The sequence below is a fragment of the Aplidium turbinatum genome, chromosome 13 (assembly GCF_918807975.1).
Source record: "Aplidium turbinatum chromosome 13, kaAplTurb1.1, whole genome shotgun sequence".
In the NCBI taxonomy this organism is placed as follows: domain Eukaryota; kingdom Metazoa; phylum Chordata; class Ascidiacea; order Aplousobranchia; family Polyclinidae; genus Aplidium; species Aplidium turbinatum.
The window spans coordinates 12,286,541-12,303,703 of record NC_137484.1 but is presented as its reverse complement, the minus strand read 5'-3'; the positions used below and the strand labels follow the sequence as shown (position 1 = coordinate 12,303,703).

Genomic DNA, 17,163 nt, shown 5'->3' with positions numbered 1-17,163 from the left:
TTTACTAACTAACACTAAGTGCTTGCAATAAAAAAAATAAGCTTTTATTGGGTTAAACAAAATTTTTAGTTTTGACAGATTTTTTTAACAAGATATACAAAGGTTTTATTTAGGTTTACTTTAGAAGCTTTTGGTTCTGCGTTTGTATGTCGCATTTCAACTATTTTTAAAATTGTTGCCAGGCCTATGCATGACCTTATCTGCAAGTACAATGTGAGGCAAACGACATTTTCGAAATCATAACTATACTCTATCAAGTCAAACTGGGTCAACTCAATAATTAAATTCATATAGGCTACCTAATTTGAACAATTAGAACATAATTTCAGTGACTTTAATCACTGCCACTTACAAGTAACTTGAGTGCTCTGCTTTCAGTACTCCCTCGTTAGCTTTCCAGTTGTGGCTGCAAAATTGTAAAAACAGTTGATGTTAGAGTTTTTCTTTTATTAAAACTTTTTTTAGCTTTTAAAAGAGAAAAGCGGATTGTGGCGTTCTATTCTATCCAAGCTCGAAAGAGATGGAATGTCGGGCGATGCTTTGCCTTTGCAGTGCAAACACCATCCAGAGAATATTGTCATGGCTAAAACTGTTCAGGATTTCCAAAAAGTTCCGGAAGGTTTGATTCGTTGTTTAGTGTATGTGCTGTAAATACTTTCATTTTTTAACATTTTGTTAAGTGTTTCACGACGCGACACAAACGATTTAACCGATTTTGGGATAAGTGCAGGAAACTTTGTGTCTTGTGAGCCGTGGTGTACCTTGGATGATGATGTAGGCTACCTATGGAATAGGTTGATATAAAAAGAAAGCGATAAAACTCTCCTTGAAAAGGTTGTCGCTAAACTAAAATTTTTAAAAGAAAAAATTGTATGCATTATTTAAAATAATTTTAACGCTGTGGCGTACCGACACACTTAAATCAATCTTCAGAAGTGGTGTCTACATGGTAGCCTACTGTACGTTGACTTGGTTAAAATTATTAACCTGCATATGCTGTCTACAAGAAAGTAAGGCTGTCAATGCAAAACAAAAGTTCACTCAATCGTTCCAAAGTGAAGCTGCTCGGACAGTTGCCCTGTTAGTAATAAAATATAAAGAAATATCGACAGACTTAAGTCCGCGGATTTAAGTAAAATGAAAACATTTACTGTTCTTGTCCTTTTACATATAAAAAAAGAAATCTAAATGAACTTATTTAGATCTGTATAACTGATTATAGACAAGTAACTTTGAACTGCTTAAAAATATTTAACTTAAAAGTTAGGAATCTCATGGTAGGTTACAATTTCCGGGTAAGTCGTACTTCGTTTACATCATAATGATTTAAAACACTCGTAAAAATGTTTATTTTCCCAGATACTTTACGAATTTGTTCATCTGAAGTTGTGTTTGCTATGATTGTACTGTACAAATGTCATAATCAGTATGCGTAGTTTCGCGGCAGGTTACATTATTGTCCTAGAATAGGTGAACTATTTTATTGTGTAATTCTATTGTGGTGTTTCACCAATTACTGTCCTATAGTCATCTTTAATGAAACTATCTTCTATTGCAAAATCTGCTTCTAGAAGATTTTATGTTTGTGCGATTCTCGAAACGTTTTTTGACTTGTTGACCAGAAGAATGAATTCTTGTGACGTAATATAACCCTATTGTCTCTGGAAACTTGTGGTCAAGCAAACCTGTTATAAATATAGCAGCCTGATTTGAGTAATATTGTTAGAGTTGTGATTACGGTTGTGGTATTATGGGATTAGAAGTTGCAACGAAAGTATGTGGAAGACGATTGTAGAGTTCTGGCCGATGTTAGTTAGATTATGAAAGTGGAAGTTATAGCCAATTGTCAAGTAGCTGTTGCAAGTAGTAGTGTATATTTATTTTGAAATCGACAAAGACGTTTGCGTTCAGAATTTGATTTTTTTACGTGCTGGTGTGGTGAACTATTTCTTTAGACCTTCAAGGATTTCATCTATTATCCCACAAGTAAAACTACTCGACCTTAATTGACTGTTTAACGTTTGATATCTCAATGAACTACGTCATCTATCCAAAGTCTCTTTACGTGTAATAGATAGAAACAATTGTGACAACATAGCGTCTATAGAAGCAGACACTTCGTCACTGTGATTGGACCATATGTAGGATAAAAGCTACAGTGTTAATCTTTCCCCTTATAACCTTTTCAGGTGGATGTGGGAAGCCTTGCGAATCCAGGTTGCCATGTGGACACGCCTGCACCAGAACTTGTCATCCTGATGATGAAGATCACAAACTGTTTAAATGCAGGAAGCCATGTCAGAAGTTTTGTGAAAATAACCACAGATGCAAGAGACTTTGTTTTCAGGAGTGTGCTTGTACAGTTAAGATGATGAAGGTGAGACGTGCTAATGTAGCAATGCAAAGATTTGTTACGGTGATAAAATGAAAGCATACAACCCTTTGATTTGTATGCGGTATGGTCACAAGAAGGAATACTATGTTTTTGGATAACTTTTTAGCTAAAGCTAGTGGTTGTTGCTGCAATAAATAAGTTTCTATCCAAGATAATGTATCTCATAAATGTTTGCTCATATGAGGCCGCCATTTTTATTGCCTACTTCGCCATTTTAGAGAGGCATTGTTCTTCAGACAATGTTTTAATATTTTATCAACAAGACAGTGTTGAGGCATGTGAGTAATCAATAATTTGCATCAAAGCTATTGGATATTTGATTAGAGAGCTTTTGTTTTATTAAATGAATCTCTTGACTGAAACCGGAATTAAAATGATAAGACTGACATCACATCTCCGTTATAAAGTGCCTCATGCCTGCTCATGCTAAACAAAATACAGTAGTCTACGCTTATTCAGCCCATCTCGGGACCAGACGATTTTGGGCTTATTAAGCGGGTGGGCCTATTAAGCGGGGAACGAATTTCTGCTACTCCGATACGCATAATTGACTACGACCGACTGAACTATGGCTAAAAGTTTCTAAACCTGTTACAACTGTACACAACGTACAATCGGTTCTTTCCTGTTATACGCCATACAATTTTGCGACGTGCCGAAAATTGCGTTTTTTATGATTTGTGTCAGCAACGAGCCGTGTTTTGTACAGCCAAACGATCACAGAACACTAAGAACTGAGTTAGTAGAGTAATAAAGTGTGTAATTGTTGAAAGGAAGACGGAAAATAGTAAATTGTGACTCCTTTTTACACAATTTCAAGCAAACGTAAACGAAAATTAGGCTTATTCAGTGGGTTATTTTATTACAAGAATGAATAGGAGTAGGCTACTTTTATTTTAAGTTTCAAACCAAAACCTTGGAAACCCTGCATATAACACGCAATAATTCTTTTTTAACCAGACAATTGTATGCTTGCGGTTCGTCTTTTTTGCTCTGTGTATTTTAAAATTAGTTTTTCGCGTCTTGCCTAACTGTACTGTACATACCACATCATGTGATTTGTTTAACGCTGTTTAATGCAGTGAGAATTAGGATTCTCGTGTTTATTGTTGAGCTAGTCAGAAGTACTGTGCAGTTTTTCTCTTTTGCTGTGGATAAATTTTATATTTAACCATTGTATTTTATTTAGATGTAGATAGAATTACTGTATGTTATTCTTGAAGAGGACACCAAGTGATGTCGAAAACGTTCGATATGAAATTTGCTTCAATGTAGTTTTTCTGTAAATGTTTTAATAAACTGAAATGTGTTAAATCTGATTACGTTACTCATTTCGCATGCCTATGGTTTAACAAATAAATTATAATAATAATAAATAATAATAACTTTTCCAAAACAAGCTAAATACACACCATGTTTAGTTTTATTGAAACTTAGTCGATGCTTTACTGTACTTCAAACAAACATCACTATTTCACTCAGACCATCGAGAAATGTGGCCACCTTCAAGAAATGCAATGTCATCAATCGCCGAATGAGTTTTGTTGCAAGGTACCTTGTACTGATGTCTTGCCCTGTGGCCATACCTGTAAGGGCTTCTGTGGAAAGCGTTGTCCCAAAGAATGCATTGTCATTGTAAAATCCAGTAAGTGTTTTATCAACGAGATGTTTTCACTTGAATTCATCCGCTGTGAAACGTTTTTAGGAAGTAAAATTTGAATATTCACCATATATAGCTTTCGTTTCGGTTGGCTGAGCCGCGAAAGCGCTTGTGCGATGTTCGAAAGGACGTAGGTTCGACACCGCTCCAAAATACCCGGTCATGTAACTACTTGGCATACCAAAATAACAGGAAGCACCTGGCTCGTTACCTATTGTTGTATGGTGTATACTGTATAATGTCTCTTAGCTACTTTCAGTTGTTTGTAACGTTGCATGTTTGTAATTTGCAGTATTGGTTGTTGTCGCCATGGTCGTAAATAACGCATAATTATTATGTTATTTATTGTTATATTATTATTAATTTTAGATGAACTCCCCTGCGGACACCCCCCTGTAAACATCCGATGCTTCAGATCGAACGCGATCGGTTTAAATGACTGTAAAGTTCCTTGCAATGCAACTTTGAAATGTGGACACAAATGCAAAGGCAACTGCTATAGTTGCCATCAGGTATTTTTATTTAAAACGCTTGTAAACAATTTATAGAAGAACAAGAGACTAATTTGTTAGCAAGTATTTTTCTAATTAAAAATAATTTTTGACAGTTAAACTTTTACTCCATTGTTTCTACTAGAGCCGTTTGCACCAAAGATGCCGAGAAAAATGTGGAAGGATGTTATTTTGTGGACATGTATGCCGAGAAAATTGTTCTGCAAAGTGTCCTCCATGCCAACGGAACTGCGAGACGGCATGCTCCCACAGCAAATGTGGAAAGAGATGTTTTGAACCTTGTGTTTTATGCAAGTATGTATTAAATCTATATGTTATAACATACTCAGATTTGCTTGGCTGTGTCAGGTTGTATTACAGTGTGCAGTAATTGATAAATATTACAGTTCTGTATTCAATAAGTGACATATCTACGTATAAATTAATCTATTGAAAGGGAAATTTTTATCACGGCTGTAACGTCTGACCAAAAGTATCCGATTCCAACTCTGCAATTTTAGACCGAATCACGTCAGCTTCTGTCGAACGCCGAATCGTCATACGATTTTTAAATGCCTGCATGAAACTTTTACGTCGTTGTGCTCAGTGTGATGTTAATGGTTGCTGTGAAATGCAGAGAAAAGTGTTCGATGAAGATTGACCGAACTAGCAAATGTTCCAAACTTTGCTCTGAGCCTTGTGACAAGCAGCCTTCTGACCAACCTTGTAAAAAGGTGAGAGTTTGTGGATGTAGGACAGTTCAGTTCAGTACGCCATAGCCCTCAGGAAGGGCCGTAGGCATTTTTCTTTGGATCAGCATACTGTTCATAATTATGAGAGAAATCAAGGGCTGTAGTCAAAGGGGCGTCACTCCGTAGTCGACGGAAGGACTACACTATAGTTGTTATCTAAATTTGGATTAAAATTGCAACAGCTAGCCGACATATAAACATAAAAAATCAGCTGTAGATACTTTGACATGACTTGAAAATTCTTGAACAATAAACTTTTCGGTAACAAATCGTGAAATATATTTCTATAGAAGCTGAAAAAGTGTGGTCACAAGTGCATAGGTATAATTGGCGAACCATGCCCGAAACTCTGTCGAATTTGTGACGAAGAAACCGTCACTGAAATTTTCTTCGGAAATGAAGCCGAGCCCGATGCAAGGTAAGAAACCGCAAAGTTTATCGTCATACATTGGAAGAAAAAATGATCTGCATTGGAACAATTTTGATTGCAATCTGATTATGACTTTGATCTCCGCATACGTCGTCTTGGTCAGTTTTGCTTAATCAGTCCACCATTTTACAAGAGCGTGACGTAGTAACAAGGACCTTGAACGACATCTCAAAACACTGTTGACTTTGCCATGGCCATCTAGAGATACGGCCTGACTTGTTACGCTTTGCAGATTTTTACAGAAGTTGCCGACTGACTAGCAGTCTGATTGAAAGTTTTTATTTTACAGTAATTCAAATTTTCTTTAATTTTTACTGCCTGGTGGCGTAACAATTTGTGTTATCTGGAGGAGACAGTAAAGATGACAAAAGTTTGTTTTTTTAAATGTCAGTCAGATTGCTGACACAACATTTGCGTAAACCGGCAACCGTTATGTAATCTTTATGCTTTTGATTTCATCATTGGTCATGTACTTAAGAACGAGCTTTTTATTAGTTGATCTCTATCAAAACATTTTTTACTCATCGTAGATTCGTAGCTTGCTTTTTTCGTTTCATCAAATGCCAAGAAATTGTTTTAAGACTTTTAGAAAATCTCTAGCGTACTGCAATGTAAAGATTGGATTTAGACCTTTCAAAATATATTTTGACCGGCAATGCCTCATTTTCATTGAAGCAAGCTTGGTTTGACCTACTGTAGAGGTGCAAAGTAAACAATAAATTTGGTATCGCAATATAAATTTCCTTCCATCCGCCTGTGTATGGAAGGCGTAGCTGCTTTAAACAGCTCCAGATTTACAACCACTCCTCACTTTTCCTGTATTCATACATTTAATCATTTCAGATTTGTGCAACTTGAGTGTGGTCATGTTTTTACCCACGAGGACATGGACAAATGGATGGAGCAGGAAAGCAATGATGGCAGTGATGCCCTGAGCATCCAACTGAAAGAATGTCCTCGATGTAAGAGAGTCATCAGAAAATCGTACAGATACCAGCACATCATCAACAAGCAACTAATGTAAGTGAAGTGATTTTATGTTTGTCGGCTGTTATGTCTTATTATGGTTTCCTGGGCATTCAGCCTGCTTGTTCCTCAATCAGACAATTCTGTTCGAATTGCAGATGTACGGTACACTATCATAGCAATAGTGAAGGATCGTTGCCGTGAATAAAATATTGTTGATAGACAATCAATTTTCACTAACTTCAAAACTTATTGTATTCGACTGTGCATCACGAGAGGTTATTTCATGCTTCAGTTTTATTTTTGAGTTTGGTTCAGTAGATCTGTGTATTTTCACAATTGCTTTTTGTGCCTATCTAACACTACAGCCATATCAATTGAGATTTACACCATCTTGTCGGTTGATATTGAAATCAGAACTGCAGAATAAAAAAATAAAAAAGACAAGGTTTGCCATTTTCCGTATTGTCCTCCTTTTTCTTTGTGCGGATGTTTATATTGGGATGAATCTAAGTTTCAGCATTATCACGTATGAGCTTTCTATTTTTACATCCTACTGTGGCGTGAACCAGCAAAGATGCTTCTTTTTGTAGACTCATCAATGAAGTTAAGATAAAAATAAATGGAGCTCCTGAGGACATCGAAGGATGCAGGAAAGATCTCACTGCTGCCCTTATACGTGCTTCCGTTCGCGGAGACTCTATTCTTCGTTTAATAAGAGCAAAGTTTTACAACAGTCGTTGTACACGCCTGGACATTTTGCAAAATGAAACTGTAAGAAAATTTTCTAGAAATAAAAGTAGCATTTTAGTACTTTTGATCTTATCCAGTTAAAGTCTGATGATGGCCCTAGTTATCACTCTACCAGCCTACTATTTGGTTAAGGCCAAGCTTGCGGTAGTATTGCACTTGAACCAGCAAATATACAAACTTCGCCTTAGCAATGGGAGCTCCAACTAGCGATACCAATGGTGTATCGAGGAAGGGATACGGCTCTTTCATTGGATACTTGACGGTATTCCGCGGTACACGAGAGCAACATCCTTTGAAAAACACTGCATTGAAAGGTTGGAACTACTTTATTTCCAAAAAACAAGCGTGTAGCTTGTAGCTAGCTTTTCTCACAATTGTTTGTACAAAAAGTTATTAGTTAGGCTGCGTGTATAAACAGTAAACACACTTTAAGTTCCATTTAGAAACAAAAAAGTTCAAATTGTAGAATTGTTTTTGCAATAGGCTACAATAGCTTTTTAAACTAAAATACTGATACTAAAAACGGAGTAAAGCTATTCCCCACTACAAGAGTTTCATACAATGGTTCTGCTATCCCATTTTGATGCCAAGGCACGCTTAAGTAAAAGGTTGTTTTGAAACACCTGCTTTAATGTTTTTTTTTGTATCATCACAATTTTTATGAGAAAATTTTCTCAGAAGTTTTGTTTTTTCTATCACTGCAATTCTAAACCTGAACAAGCAGTTTGTTTGATGCCGATGATTTTGACAATGGAATCTCAATAGGAAGCAACATGATTCAGTTATTCTGCAACAGCTAAGGTTAAGTTCATTTCATGGCCACCTGGAGATGCGGCCTGATTTGTCACATTTTGCAGATTTTGATTACAGCTACTGCTAGTGCTTGACTGCCATTTTTTGAGATGTTTTTACTTTTTGCGGTTTCCTAATGACAAAAAACTTTTTTGTTGCCTTGGGGAAGCAGTAGCAAATGAGAAAAAGTAAGTTGAAAAACGCAAAATCAGACTGTTATTGAAAATTAACAGTCTGACTAAAATCTTCGAAATTGAATTTTCTTTGTTTTTCAACATGTGAGAATGTTAAAACCTATTGTGTCATCTGGGGAAAAGAATAAAGAAAGCGTAAAAATCTAATTTTTAGAAAAATTTATTTAAACGTTCGCCCAAAGTTAGAAAAACCTGGAAATTTCTGCAAAATGTGACAAATCAGGCCGTATCTTTAGGTGGCCATGGTTCATTTTAACATTCAAACTTGTGGCTACTCCGAATGAAAATCTTTGGACGTCATTTATAAATTGTTGACGTTGTAGAATATTTGTGCAGGAACAAGCCAAAACAATGAATCAATTGAGTGTAGTGGAAAAAAAATTTCAACACTTAGAGAAGATTTTCAAACTTAAGACTAAGCTTGAGGAAGTTACAATGAAAGCGTCGGTGTTGGAATTAATACAAGGTAAGCCGCAATGCATTGTCACATAAGTGTATCGAGCCGCAGCAGCCAATGGACTTTGTGTTTATCGAGCGTTGTTATATCCACATATCTAATGTTAAAGGTCGTCTACTGTGGCTGACAGTATGTAAACTACAATAGCAACGTATCTAACATTTGATTGTTGCGTGTATTTTATGTCAGTTATTGCAATTATTTTCTTATCTAATACTCGGTTTTTATTTTCAGATCTAAGTTTGGAAATTTCAATTCTTCTCCGATGGTTGTTTGAGCCTCGTCCTTACTTTTCGGATCAGGAACTCTCAGATTTTGATTCAGAGTTCAGCAGATTGAAACAATGTCTTCAACTGCTAGAAATCAAAGCAAAGATTTCAAGTCTGAGGTTTACTATAAACATCGCCACGGACAAGTTAGTTATATGGTGAAGAGGCTAGAAAGGAAATTTTGGTGGGGCAAAAGAAACTATTGGGAGGGCAAACGTCATTCAACATGAATTATAATGGTTTTAAAATGTTTTAATAGTATTGAAACATGATTTTTGGGGCCACAAGATAAAAATTTTAGGGAACGATTGTCCCCCAGGTCCCTCGTGGCTACGTCTCTAAAGTTATACGTAAAGCTAAGCAAAGTCGCACGTAGGCAAGTTTTTTAAGGGGGCAGTTTATACATAATCTTTTTATTCGAACTACTTGATATTGTGGGGTGTTGCTTGTATAATTTTCCAGTTGATAGCGAACAGTTGTGTGTAAATTGGTTGAATATATTTTATTGCAGAAAATCAGAGTTGAACAAAAAGATTGACAAAGCTCATAACCTTCTGTTTGTTCAACGCGTTCGTTACGACGATGTTCAAGAGGAAGTTGAAGGATTGATGGAGGAAATCAAGGACTTGGTGAGTGATTGGTAAAAGTTACTTTTTTCAATAGAAGGGAAATTAGAAAATTAAAAATTGTCGTGCTGCTTTGCGTTTAGTGTCCTTCTCTTGTTCCCGGACTCGGAATAACTGTAGAAGAAAGAGACATGATTGTGAAAGCTATGTCGTTTAAAAAGGGACATTGGAACAAATGCAAGAATGGACATGTTTATTGCATCGGTGATTGTGGAGGAGCCAATCAAGTTGGAACATGTCCAGAGTGCAAAACTCAAATTGGTAAGCTAATAATGAAAACTAAAACAACTACAACTGTAGCAAAACTACAATGAAAAGTTATTTTGCTGTGCTATAAATGGATGGTCGACAACAAATTGCTCTAGCCTAATATTCCATATCAACAAGAAGCAAAACTACTTCTACACTTAGGGATAAAACTTTTGAAAGTAGGTTAGCTTTGTTGTTTGTCCGACAGAACATAAAACTACAATAACTTTTATGTCTGCACAATTTCTTGGCAGTTTTGTTAGGCTGGGTAGGCCACTCAAGTTTAATCTAATTTTTTATTTCCACGTCGGCTGAGAAAAACATATGCTGTATCTGTATGTAGTAGTAGTGGTAGTCCAGTTTTAATCCGGTGATGTCCTCGTTGCCGAGGGTGGCCGGATTCACCTCCAAGTGCAACAACAATCGCCTTCACACCCTGCCTCCACATCGATCTGTCTAACGCGTCCTCTCTTGTCAAGCCTACCTTGCTGCTTTCCTCTTTAACTTGCCTTTTCCACATTTTCCACATAGGATTACATATTTTATACAGAGCAAGATCACTTTTATTTCAGTGATCTTGATCTTGCTTTCAGATCCCCTTTTTTTGTGATTTTGATCTTGAAGAACAACAAGATCAAGATCACTTTAAAATTTAAGTTTACTTACTCGATAGAGGCATTTTTTTAGAACTCGTACTGTGCAAAGTGATTAGTGTGCAACCAGAGATGTGGAGTCACGCGAAAAAAACACGTCTCTGACTCCTCGTCCTCAGTTTATATCTGGCCGATTCCGGCTTCAGTGTTGCCAGCTTATTGAGGGTTGCCAGATTTTTCTGAATTTTTGTCATTTTTTATTTTTTTAAGATTCATTTCACTTAAGTTGTGAATAAAATTGAAATGGAAACTTTCTTAAAAACTAACAAGAACCAACACTTTTGTTTTCTGGTGAAGTTTTAAAGCGCAATACAGAGAACAAGAAACAATATTTTGAAAACAAGTATTGTAAACAAATATTATTGTTCATCGGTTTGGATCAAGTCCGAATCAGCTCTTTTAACGACTCCGACTCCTGAGTGACACGCACGAATCCCCGGACTCCACGACTTCGATTTCACAGCCTTGGTTGCAACTACCAACATTAAGCCACTGTTACTTTGATAATTGTCATACAAAAGTCGATATAAAGTTTCAATCTAACTTGGTCAGTGTTGCCGATTTAAAATTGAAATTTCTGTGTTGGTCATAATAAACAAGTTAACTTCCGTATATACTTTATGTTGACGTATAACAAAAAAAAAATGGTTCAACTTTGTACATAATTATATTTTGTAAATTCTCAAAAAATACTTGCTTTCTTTAACCCAATTTTAAAAGTTTAGAATGGCGTTTCTAAAAAAAACTGCACTCTGTAGTTGACTTTAGTCATGTGAAGTGGTTTATTACAGCAAATCAACCAGACCAAAATTGCTTAGGGTTTAAGTATAAACAAATATACTGCATTTAATGTGAAAACATATGCTGCTATTGTATTTTTGTTTGCAGCGGTTTATCTGACCGCAGACCTCTGAACTTGTTTGATAGCAGACAACAGTATCAAGGTTGCCAGATGGGTAAATAGTGCAATAAACAATGATACAATTCAGTGAAGGTTGAAACTACTTATGAAAGCTTCCGATATGAACTAGACCAAACTTTAGTGAAAAATGATGCAGTTCATCTGTGTTCTTTTTAAAAAGGTAAAAAGCATAAAACTAATTTCAAATTTGCGACTTTTTCAATACTGTAATTACTCTCGGCCTTGGGTGTGACTTTGCGATTTTACGCAAACTGCAACAATGATTGATAGGCGTAATTGCAACAGTAATTAACTTATTACAATTCTTAGGCCAGCGGTCTAGTGGTTAAAAGCATCAGTTGGCAATAGGTCTACCAACTACAGTAGCCTATCTTTAACCAGGTTGCTTACAGTAAAAAAAAATTTGTTGCAACATCATTCATCAAAAACTTCATTTTTTCAAACACACTAAAGGTGATCTTGAACAATGTGATAATGATTTTCAAGATCACATTGTTTTGGGGATCTGATTTTGCTCTTAAGATCACATATTCTTGGTGATCTTGATCTTCAAAATCACCAAAACTGGGGATACTGCCCATCTCTGTGTATTTTATATACAGTACTACACAATTATTTTACAGCCTACATCGCTGTTGTATCCTTTTCCTATATGATTCCTTTCTAAATATAATTTTTTGACGTACAAATGGTAATTTCATTTTTCAATTGCAAAGGGGGCTCATCTTATAGACTCGCGGAAGGCAACAAATTGGCTCCAGAGATGGACGGTGCAACTGTTTCAGCCTATAATCCAAACAACTTTTTCATTCCTCCAGAAATCTAAAGTTATTTTGCTTCAACCAACCCCGCTGGTTTGCAGCTTCACCATGTATAGACGAGTAATCATGTAATGTAAAGACATAAAAGTTATTGGACTCCACTTGTATGCTATTGTTGTTGCTGGTCTACTGTTGGACAAAACAATATTATAGCTTGAAGTTGATGGCTTGTATTGCTTTTATGAATGATCGCACGTCAGTAAAGTTGTTAAGATACTGTTACTAGTCATATGACATTGAAAGCTTTAAAAGAACGGTTAATGTTTCTACCTACCATAATCATGAAGAGTTATTTTCGTCATAATAACATGTTTTACGTTTGAAGCTTTCTCGAAGTACTGTAAGTTTGGCTGAAAAGGATAATTCATGTCCATCAAGAATATTTTATTTTCACACTTATTGTATAGCCTATAGTGTTCAATAACAATTGTGTATTTGCATTGCTTTTGTATTTTTATTTGGAGGGGTATATCTGACAGTACACTAGACCTCTGAACTTTTTTGATAGCAGACAACAGTATCAAGGTTGCCAGATGGGTAAATAGTGCAATAAACATTGATACAATTCAGTGAAAGTTGAAATTACTTAGTAACATGTAACATGAATGAAAGCTTCCTATATGAACTAGACCAAACTTTAGTGAAAAATGATGTAGTTCAAAGCTGTTCTTTTTAAAAAGGTAAAAAGCATAAAACTAATTTCGAATTTGCGACTTTTTCAATACTGTAATCAGTTTTTTTTTTAAGGTTTGGTTTGGGTGACCGCTAAGTAGTTTTAAGAGACCGCAAGTGTTTCGTTTAAATACCAAAAAATAGCCATATTTGCTTAAACGAATTATTTATTAGGCTACTGGCAGAGCACAATCACAGAACAAATTTTTCAGGTTCTATCTCCTGCAACAAAACAATCAAACAAAGTGTGCTTGTTGGCTTCTGCTTGTTATCTTTCCACACGTAAAAACTGATCATTATGCGCCATAAATCAGAAATAAACATTGACGAGTACCGAAGGTGCACTTCTTTTGTGAATAACTCTTTGATTCAGCTGTTAGCTGTACCTCCACTTATTCTTTTTTTCGGATCTGAACTATTGATTGTAGGCTATATTCGTATTATCGACAAGACATAGCGAGAAACAACCATTACTTTTCTACTGTAGTTGCAAGTCCAAACTTTGAGAAACCGCTGGAAAAATTTGGGGAACCGTTTCGGTCCCCCAAAACACCTTAAAAAAAAGCATTGACTGTAATTACCCTCGGCCTTGGGTTTTACTTTGCGATTTTACGCAAACTACAACAACGATTGATAGGCGTAATAGCAACAGTAATCAACTTATTATAATTCTCAGACCAGCGGTCTAGTAGTGAAAAGCATCAGTTGGCAATACCAACTACAGTAGCTTAGCCTATCTTTAACCAGGTTGCTTACAATAAATTTTTTTGCAACACCATTCATCAAAAACTTCATGTTTCAAGTACACAAAAGGTGATCTTGATCATCAAGATCACACTGTTTTGGGGATCTGATCTTGCTCTTTAAGATCACATATTCTTGGTGATCTTGATCTTCAAAATCACTAAAACTGGTGATATTGCCCATCTCTGTGTATTGTATGCAGTATACTATGATATTATTTCATAGCCTACATCGCTGTTGAATCCTTTTCCTGTATGATTCCTTTATTTAGGCCAGTGGTTCTCAACCGGGGGTCCGCGAAGCGATTTCAGGGGTCCGTGAAAGTTTCCGAGTTTGCAGCATGATTGATAAACTACGAAATTTAAAAATTGGTTGTGCTTTATTTGTGTAATACCGTGATTTTCAAACTTTACTTCTCAACGAACTGGTGCGTCGTTCGAAATTTCAAAAGACATTGCTCAAAGGTTTGGTTTCCTAACTAAAAAAATATCATATTAATTAATCTTTATTTTTAATTAGGCTATGTTCAACTTAATTCTTTTGAGACAGCAGTCTATTGATCAATGCTTAACTTAGAAATGCAAACGTTTGTCAGCAGTCTATCACCACTCACAATTTTGCAATGACAAAAATTATAACGAATTAATATTGATTAGAAATGAAAAAAGGAGAAATTCTTTGTATCGGTTGCACAAATTCTATTAATTTGTGATAAAATGTATAGAAAAACATCAAATCAATATATAGATTACCGATTTTTGATGCTGTCTCATAACATAATTTCGTCAATGTCATCAATCGTCATAAGTGCGTCGTGAGTTCAACAAGTTCTTCATAGTGTGTCGTTTCGAAACTTATGAAACATTTGATTCCATTATAGGAGAACCGATATACCAAAATTTCAGATGGTTTTTTTTAAAGGTCCGCGACCGTTTTGAAGGTACCTACAGGGGTCCGCCAAAACAAAAAGGTTGAGAACCACTGCTTTAGGCCTAAATATAATTTTCTTACGTACAAATCGTAATTTCATTTTAAATTTGTAAAGGGGGCACATCTCATAGACTCGCGGAAGGCAACAAATTGGCTCCAGAGATGGACGGTGCAACTGTTTCAGCCTATGATCCAAATAACGTTTTCATTCCTCCAGAAATCTAAAGTTATTTTGCTTCAACCAACCCCGCTGGTTTGCAGCTTCATCATGTATAGACGAGTAATCATGTAATGTAAAGACATAAAAGTTAAAGTTATAAAGACATATTAAAGACATTATTAAAGACATAAAAGTTATTGGACTCCACTTGTATGCTATTGTTGTTGCTGGTCTACTGTTGGACAAAAGAATAGTATTATGGCTTGAAGTTGATGGCTTGCATTGCTTTTATGAATGATCGCACGTCAGTAAAGTTGTTAAGATTCTGTGACTAGTCATATGACATTGAAAGCTTTAAAAGAACGGTTAATGTTTCTACCTACCGTAACCATGAAGAGTTGTTTTTATCATCATAACTTAGGCTATGTTTTTCGTCTGAAGCTTTCTACTAACGAAGTACTGTAAGTTTGGCTAAAAAGGATAATTCATGTCCATCAGAAATATTTTATTTTCACACTCATTGTATAGTGTTCATTAACAGTTGTGTATTTGCATTGCCATTAACTGTCATTTTGCATGCTTGTATATTTTTTCTGGTTATTTTTCCGCTCATCATTTTTCAACAAATTGATCACGCTTGATCCGCTGTAACCTTTCTCATGAGCTCCCTTCGTTTTGTTCTATTTTTTGTTTTCGAGGATAAATTTCGGCATAGAACTTTCAGTCTTGTAATTTGCTTGGTAGGCTATGGTCAACGCATTTCGTTTTTTGTTGTCCATCAGTTCGTTTAAATTGCACTATTTCAGTCAGTAGCCTATTACATTTTCTAATGAGTTGTTTTTTCAATGTGTCTGAAGTATTTAATTGCTTTTCTGAGGTTGATGTTGTTAATTGAATGGCAGTTATCGTCTATTTATTGGGTAACAAATTTATTTGTTATACTTTCCATTCAGCGAATGCGCTTCAACTTTGCAGTCGTGCTATGTTTTTTCATCAGTTGATCACATTAAAATGTATGAATCGATCAAAATTATCCCATTTGCGTATTATTTTCACGCATCATCCTATTATTTTTAACCAACAATCTTCCAAGTACTTATCGGTCGCTCTGATGATTCACTTGATCATGTTGGTGTAATATGTGTTGAGCATATCCGTATATGTAGTATTCACTAATTGCTATGTTCCAGCACAATAAACTGTTCGCTTGTCTACAATTTAAAGCGGATTTTAGAGTTTTCATTGCTGACTGAGACGAGGCACCATTACTACCAAGGAATTAGGCAAAGTAATGAGAATGTTAGGTTGAAATCCTTCTAGTCAAGAGCTGAAAGAAATGGTAGCAGAAGTTGATTTAGATGGTGAGGCAACAAAGCACGGAATTACCCTAAAGCTCGAAATGCATTCAGTGCTGAGTGATAAAGCTTTTCTTTGCAATCATTTTGCGTCGACAACCAACCATTACAACAACTTCACACTCAATATTGCTGTTGAAGTAGCTTGAGCAGCAGTTGTCATCCTGAGGGTTTCAATTGGTTATTACAGCAGAAGCATATCAAAGGCAAGTTAGGTAGGGGAATATATGATTTGACCCCAAAAAATTGCAACAAATGGTTTTTCAACTGATTTGATTAGTATTGGGTGTCAGTATTAAAATATTCAAAATCTTAAGGGATCCAACTTCCGAAAAGTGGTTATTTTCAAAATGGCTTTCAAGATGACCGCCAAACCATTAAAATGTAGTTTTGGTGTCTATATCTAGGTTTTTATACCCTGTGAAGTCAATGAAACCATTCTCAGAATTGTTGAATTATCTGATAGCCAATAAATTCAATATGGCAATCCAAGATGGCCGCCATACCAACAAAATAACAGTAGCCTAAATTGACCATAACTCGGTCATCATATGACCAAAACATGTAGTTTTGGTATCCATATCTAGGTTTTTATACCCTGCAAAATCAATGAGACCATTCTCAGAATTGTTGAATTATCTGATAGCCTATAAATTCAATATGGCAATCCAAGATGGCCGCCAAACCAATAAAATAACAATAAATTGACCCTAACTCGGTCATCATAGGCCACAGATTTACGTAAATTTTTTTAGATTTATTGAAAATTAGTTTCACTCTGCTTGTAAAGACATGTTTGAGACTTTTTATCGATCTGTGAGTTTGGGCAAGGGTGTGTGTTTCTTAACAGCGCATCAGTAAAGAATGCATTA

At 35.7% G+C, this 17,163-nt stretch overlaps 1 protein-coding gene across 2 annotated transcripts in view; it reads left to right on the top strand.

Annotated features, from left to right (window-relative positions):
- Positions 1-16,153, top strand: part of LOC145782282 (NFX1-type zinc finger-containing protein 1-like) — a 35,874-nt gene extending 19,721 nt beyond the window's left edge. Inside the window, exons 31-44 of one of the 2 annotated variants that reach the window (XM_082594070.1) lie at positions 466-619; positions 2,190-2,377; positions 3,878-4,040; positions 4,425-4,567; positions 4,692-4,861; positions 5,184-5,280; positions 5,589-5,716; positions 6,572-6,748; positions 7,288-7,468; positions 8,770-8,899; positions 9,125-9,305; positions 9,671-9,788; positions 9,869-10,046; positions 14,892-16,153. In XM_082594070.1, the coding sequence (XP_082450196.1) occupies positions 466-619; positions 2,190-2,377; positions 3,878-4,040; positions 4,425-4,567; positions 4,692-4,861; positions 5,184-5,280; positions 5,589-5,716; positions 6,572-6,748; positions 7,288-7,468; positions 8,770-8,899; positions 9,125-9,305; positions 9,671-9,788; positions 9,869-10,046; positions 14,892-15,001 (2,118 nt within the window). In that variant the 3' untranslated portion in view covers positions 15,002-16,153. Of the gene's footprint in view, positions 1-465; positions 620-2,189; positions 2,378-3,877; positions 4,041-4,424; positions 4,568-4,691; positions 4,862-5,183; positions 5,281-5,588; positions 5,717-6,571; positions 6,749-7,287; positions 7,469-8,769; positions 8,900-9,124; positions 9,306-9,670; positions 9,789-9,868; positions 10,047-12,325; positions 13,041-14,891 lie in introns of those variants that run through there. The other variant, XM_082594071.1, reaches the window with a different exon arrangement.
- Positions 16,154-17,163: the final 1,010 nt, after the last annotated feature.